General features: G+C 40.6%; 1 protein-coding gene across 4 annotated transcripts in view; it reads right to left on the bottom strand.

The window, feature by feature from the left end:
• Positions 1–6,799, bottom strand: part of METTL8 (methyltransferase like 8) — a 107,533-nt gene that overhangs the window by 6,372 nt on the left and 94,362 nt on the right. For all 4 annotated transcript variants that reach the window (XM_011945933.1, XM_011945931.1, XM_011945930.1 and 1 more), the window contains 2 exons: positions 3,115–3,178; positions 1,855–1,994 (listed from right to left, as the gene is read on the bottom strand). In XM_011945933.1, the coding sequence (XP_011801323.1) occupies positions 1,855–1,994; positions 3,115–3,178 (204 nt within the window). The remainder of the gene's footprint in view (positions 1–1,854; positions 1,995–3,114; positions 3,179–6,799) is intronic.

Here is a 6,799-nt window from a genome sequence, read left to right on the forward strand (position 1 = left end):
GTAGCCAGGATGGTCTCCATCTCCTGACCTCGTGATCCGCTCACCTCAGCCTCCCAGAGTGCTGGGATTATAGGGGTGAGCCACCGTGCCTGGCCCGGTCTGCCTTGCCTTTAAAAAAAATTTACTATTGTCCCTTTTCTATTCATTCACCTTATTTTTAAATCATTTCGATGTAGGTAAGACAGTGGTCACTGTCATGATACATCTAAATTCATTTTATAATGAATAGAATGAAATGCTATATGATAGACACAATCTTCCCAAGGCATCTGCTTTCTCTTCTCTCTTTTATTTTTGAGACAGAGTTTCACTCTCGTTGCCGAGACTGAAGTGCAATGGCACAGTCTCAGCTCACTGCAACCTCCACCTCGTGGGTTCAAGCAATTCTCCTGTCTCAGCCTCCCAAGTAGCTGGGATTACAGGCATCCACCACCATGCCTGGCTAATTTTTATAGTTTTCAGTAGAGATGAGGTTTCACCATGTTGACCAGGCTGGTCTGGAACTCCTGACCTCAGGTGATCCACCCACCTCGGCTTCCCAAAGTGCTGGGATTATAGGTGTGAACCACTGCACCCGGCCTTTCTCTTCTCTTTAACATTCAATTCAAATCACGAGAAAATACATTATCTGAACTAATTTCAAATAGTCTTTTTGTGGTTATGTGTAGAATTTAAATGTTTCTTGTTATGGGTATCAAATGGGAAATCTTGCTCTTTATCCGCCTCCTCCATCCTTTCAACTGTTCATATGAGGATACCAAACACATACATGACATCTTTCTATTAGTACCTGAACAATGCCTACAGTCTAAACAGATTAGCAGAAAGAAATAGGTTATGGAAACTGGGAGGAAACAGTAGCTTCATAAAACCTGACATACCTCACTAGGTGCTAATGTATCTTATTTCAGATTTATTTGGAAATGGAATTTATTCTTCTACAAGTAATCAAAGTGCTCATTTCTCAATGGGAAGTAAAAGAATTGTAAAGGTCCTAGTGGCCTTTTAATTGCAAAGAAATAAGCACATGGTAACTCAGTTTCTATGGAAAAGGGTCATCATACTCATCAAACAAAAAGTGGTTGATGCCAAGTCTGTATCTCCTACCAGGAAACTATGAGAACCCAATGTTAAGAAACCTTATGAAAGCACAGACCTGATACTTACCATATGTACCCTTTAATACATAGAAGGTGGCAAGATTTAAGAAAGGTAATCATTTTAATTGCTGGTATTATCTCTTTATGTTTTCTCTCTGGAGAAAAGCTATGTTTATAGTTTTAAAACACTGTATGAAACTTTAAGTCATAAATATTTAAATCATGGCATCAGGCTAACCTTAGATCATAAAGGTCCAACGATAATCTGGCAAATCTTAGTAACTCCTAATTCCCTAGTGTGCTTCTTTAGAACAAAATTTTTAAAGCCCATCAATAGGCCTGTGTGAAGCCAAACAGATCCCAAGCCCACCTCTTCATGAACATTCAGGAAGACACTACACTAAAGATGTTTGTTTCTGATCGCCAAGTACAATTTCCCTCTTGGGAGTCTATTAGATTGTTCTGAATTTGTAATTTCCTTGAAGCACTGTCACTTTTAATAGGTATGTGTCTTGCCAGAATATGCTCACTTCATTCTGACAGTGACAGAAAGCTCACTAATGAAGTAGTCTGACCAGTTTCTGTCTAAAAGTACGAAGAAAGGAAAAACTGCCATTAAAAGGCTGCATATTATACATAATGTCGCTCACTAAATAATAAATTCAAAAATTGTCATTTTTGCTTTGATAGTTCTGAAAACCACTACTGATAAAGGAGCTTTACACATCTGCTTTGCCCTTTCGTCTTCATTTACCTGTCAGGATGAATAGAAGAGAGCACAAAGACAAGGAGAATGACATCCAGGATCCCATCTGGAAAAGGGTAAGGTAAGCCATCATCACATACATCATGAACAAAGGCAAAACACTGGGCTGCTCTGTAGGACGAGTGTGACTGTCATGATAAAGGAACAGAAAGCAAAAAGAGGACTTAGTAGACTTCCGGGAATTTTTTTTTTTTTTAATAAAAAGGTCAAAATTTTAACCTTTTCTCCCAAAAGCCTTTCCTCTGTCAATCTGAACACTTTTTTCCAATTCAGTATTGTTAGCTTATTTCCAGCTGCCCTAAAAAAATTAAGGCTAGCTCTTGGCCTTGATAACAAATATCCTTCGCAATCCCTTTTTAACTTTAAAAGTAGAGGAGGGTAGGCTTTCTGAGTTAGTAGATAGTATTATTAGAGGTCTGCTCTGGGTTGCTGTTTCTGAACTTAAAGAGGTTCTGCTTGGACTACGATTATTCACGGGCAGGCATACATTCTAAATTTTGTAGGTCAGTACCCTTTCTGGTCATTTCTTATGTGCTGTTGGCCTTTCTTTCTTTTTTTTTTTGAGACAGAGTCTTTCTCTGTCACCAGGCTGGAGTGCAGTGGTGTGATCTTGGCTCACTGCAACCTCTGCCTCCCAGGTTCAAGCCATTCTCCTGCCTCAGCCTCCCGAGTAGCTGGGATTACAGGCGCGCACTACCACGCCCAGCTAATTTTTGTATTTTTAGTAGAGACGGGGTTTCACCATGTTGGCCAGGATGGTCTCGATCTCCCGAACCTCATGATCCACCCACCTCGGCCTCCCAAAGTGCTGCGATTACAGGCCTGAGACACCGCGCCTGGCGTTGTTGGCCTTTCTAGTGATCTTTTTTTTTTTTTTTTTTTCTGAGAGTCTTGCTCTGTCGCCCAGGCTGGAGTGCAGTGGCACAATCTTGGCACACTGCAACCTCAACCTCCTAGGTTCAAGCGATTCTCCTGCCTCAGCCTCCCGAATAGCTGTGACTACAGGTACGTGCCACCACACCCAGCTAATTTTTTTATTTTTAGTAGAGATGGGTTTCACCATGTTGGCCAGCCTGGTCGCGAACTCCTGACCTCAGGTGATCTGCCCACCTCGGCCTCCCAAAGTGCTGGGATTACAGGTGTGAGCCACCGCACCCTGCCTCTAGTGATCTTAAAATCAAAACCACTTTCATTTCTCTGGGGTAATACCTTAGGCATCAGTTGGTATGATTCCCGGGAGTAGCATACCTTTATGAGCTCCACAGCTCCAGAAGCAAAATCACAACAATACAGAAAGGACTCTGGAGAGTTCCTATGAGGATGGAAGAAATATTTATTTATTTTTTTTGGAGACAAGGTCTTGCTCTGTTGCCCAGGTTGGAGTGCAGTAACGCTACCATAGCTCTCTACAACCTTGAGCTCCTGGGCTCTAGCAATCTTCCTTCCTCAGCCTCCTGAGTAGCTAGGACTACAGATGTGCCTTACCATGCCCAGCTAATTTTAGATTTTTTTGTAGAGATGGGGTCTCACTATGTTGCCCAGGCTGGTCTTGAACTATTGTTCTCAAATGATCCTCCTGCCTCAGCCTCTCAAACTGTCAGGATCATAGGTGTGAGCCCCTGTGCTCGGCCAGAAGAAATATTTATATCTGGAGTACAGAAATGCTCAAACTAGAGAAGAAAGGAAACTGTAGGTCTGACTTGTTAATAAGTATTTCCACCCCCGCCCCTCAGCTTTTTTTTGAGACAGGGTCTTGCTCTGTCACCCAGGCTGGAGTACAGTGGCACAATCACAGGTCACTGCAGCCTCGACCTCTGGGGCTCAAGTGATTCTCCCACTTCATCCTCCTGAGTAGCTGGAACTACAGATGCATGCCACTGTGCCTGGCCAATAGGTGGTATGATTTTTAATTGGCCTCTTCTTAACTTAAATATGTTCTGTTTGGCCTTTATTTGAAATTCAGTAATGATGGCTGGCCCATGGTTACTAAGGCAGCCATATACTCTGAAATTTGTAGGCCAGTACTCCTCCTGATTTTACTGTGTATGCTGGTGTCAAATAATCCTTGCATCATGTTGCTTAGTACCATGTCTGAACTACAGAAAGAGTTCAGCATGTCATTAAACAGTAAGGATGGTCCTGGCTCTCATGGGTTTTATAGTCTAGTTGGCGACATAATTGGTTTTATACAACTTCTACAGGGGTGTGGAGAGGGCCAGCACCCTGAGGTATAAGTCTTAAAATTTCTGAAGGAGGAGGATAATATTGTTAAGTGACAAGAAGGGGAAATGGTTGAAGAGTTTAGAAGTGGGAGTCACATTTAGGGATGAGAAGTAGCACTAATCCTGAGAGCCCAAACTGGTATACGGCAGGATAAAAAGGTGGGCCTTGAAGCATATCATTAAGACTTCTAATCTGACTCAAGAAGCATTCCAAGCAAGGCGAACTTCTAAATAAATATGGAATACAAGCCCAAATATGCATTTAGCAAAATCTGACCCAGGCTCAGGTTATACTCTTTTTTTTATTTTTGAGATGAAGTTTCACTCTTGTTGCCCAGGCTGGAGTGCAATGGCACGATCTCGGCTCACTGCAGTCTCTGCCTCCTGGGTTCAAGCAATTCTCCTGCCTCAGCCTCCCAAGTAGCTGAGATTACAGGTATGCACTACCATAGCCGGCTAATTTTGTATTTTTAGTAGAGATGGGGTTTCACCATGTTGGTAAGGCTGGTCTCAAACTCCTGACCCCAGGTGATCCACCCACCTCGGACTCCCAAAGTGCTAGGATTACAGGAGTGAGCCACTGTGCCTGGCCTCAGATTATATTCTTAAAGGCAACTCATTGATGAATAACTATGTTAACATATAATTCACTCATTCTATGGCACTAGGGATTTGCATTCAATTTAAGATCTATCCAAATAAGTTAAAGTATGATGAATAGGATTTGGTTATGAAAAGCTAACCAGTACTGAATCAAAGTTAAAACTTGTACTGCTTGGTCTTCTCTCATCTGTCAAACATAAAAATAGCACTTTACTTCTGCATGTTCCCCTGTTGTTTCCTATGAAATCCATATAATTGTGACTTGTAATTTGCTGGGTGGTTTGAAATATATTTGAAATGTTCTCAGCAAACACTCAGATACATGTAGCACTATGTGGCTAATGGTTAAGGGCAAGGGCTTTGGAACCAGACTGCCTAAGGTTTGATTCTCAGCTTTACTACTTAGTTGCGTGACCTTGGGCTAGTTGCTTAATCTCTTCTTTAATTCAGTTCCCTCATCTTTAAAAAAGAGATAAACATGGCATCTAAGATGGTTGTTTGAAGTGAATGGATTCTTATAGCTAAAGTTTCCAGAAAGGTGTCTGACTCAGAGTAAGCACTCAATAAATGTTAGTCATTATTATAATTGTTGTTGCTATTATTATCGTCACTATTATTATTAAAGGAGATTGCTTTTGCCTTCCAGGAACTTAAAAACTAACATAGTCCTCTAAAAAAACAAAACAAAACAAAACAAAACCCAAAAAACTTCCATATAGCTCAAAATGCTTTTCTGGACACTGGTATGTCTAGCTCATTATAAAAGGTCTGCAGTCTACCTGTGGGCAGTAAAAAACTGAATACCCGTAAGATATAGAACAGTCTAGGAGCTAAAGGAAAGCATGTGCCATTTGCCATGTGTCCTGCCAGGGTGGCAGCATGACCTCTGAGATGGAATTCCCACTGCATCAGCAGCCCAGGTTGATGTCTTGTGACCACCCAATGACTTTCTAGAACCTTTCTGTAAAATCAGCTGACTACCTTGGCCCTTCTCCCAGCAAACAGGTGTAAATATCACTACTACCACCACACCACCAAGGACTCTCTTGGCAGGGGTTTATGAATTAAATGATCCTTGGAGAATGATATGACCTCTTCATTTTAGAGGTCTAATTATGGTAAAATATTCTGAAAATGTAAAACATTAATCCTATACTCTCTAAAAGTAGTAAAACATAATTTCTTAAGCAGAAAAAAAAAAGTCTAATCATTCCTTTGGAAGGGTAATCACTGGTTGCTTTTTAAAGATGAATTATCTCAGGTTATTGAGCTACAGTAATTTCTAAAACATGGATAAGAGACAAAGAAAGATACAGCCAAGAAGAAAGAGTTAGGGAGTGAGGAACCAAGAGCTTGCAATTATAAGCTGAAGGGAGAAGCAGAGAGGTGAAAAATATAACTAGCAAGTGGGAGAATCAGAGATATTAATCAGGTAATATATATTGAGCTCTAACTATGCTGTACTGTTAGGCAACCTGGGAAATCAGATTAGGATAAAATATGCCCTCTGCCTTAAGGAATTAAGTGGTTGGAGAGACAAGGCATAAAGAAATGACATGCTAAATACCTTGAGATCAGTCATAAAGTAACACACAATCAACTGCCATTGTAGTATATTTATGTGTATTATAAGCTCAGAGATCACTGGGGTAAAGGAATATGGCTATGTGACATAAGGAAATTGGAAATTTCAGCCCAGAAACTAGAAAAAGGAAAACAAAACTAACAAAAACACAAAGAGAAAGGATATTCAGAACTGTAAATTTACCAGCATCACCCATGTCTGGCCACATTAGCTGGTTATTAAATAATAGTAGGGAATTACTCACTATTCATTATGTTAGATTTACAACAGTATTAGAGAGTATACTAAGTTTTGGGAGATATATTCCAAATAATCAAAGACAAAGTGTCATGATGTTGGCATTATATTGGTAATTGTTGAATTGAGGTGGTGGGCATATGGAAATTCACTATACTCTTTGCTTTTCTGAATGCTTTATTTTTTATTAAAAAAAAATTTTTTTTTGAGACAGAGTCTCTTGCTCTGTCACCCGGGCTGGAGTGCAGTGGTGTGATCTCAGCTCACTGCAACCTCTGCCTCCCGG

The sequence above is a fragment of the Colobus angolensis genome, unplaced genomic scaffold (genome assembly GCF_000951035.1).
Source record: "Colobus angolensis palliatus isolate OR3802 unplaced genomic scaffold, Cang.pa_1.0 Scaffold247, whole genome shotgun sequence".
Lineage (NCBI taxonomy): Eukaryota > Metazoa > Chordata > Mammalia > Primates > Cercopithecidae > Colobus > Colobus angolensis.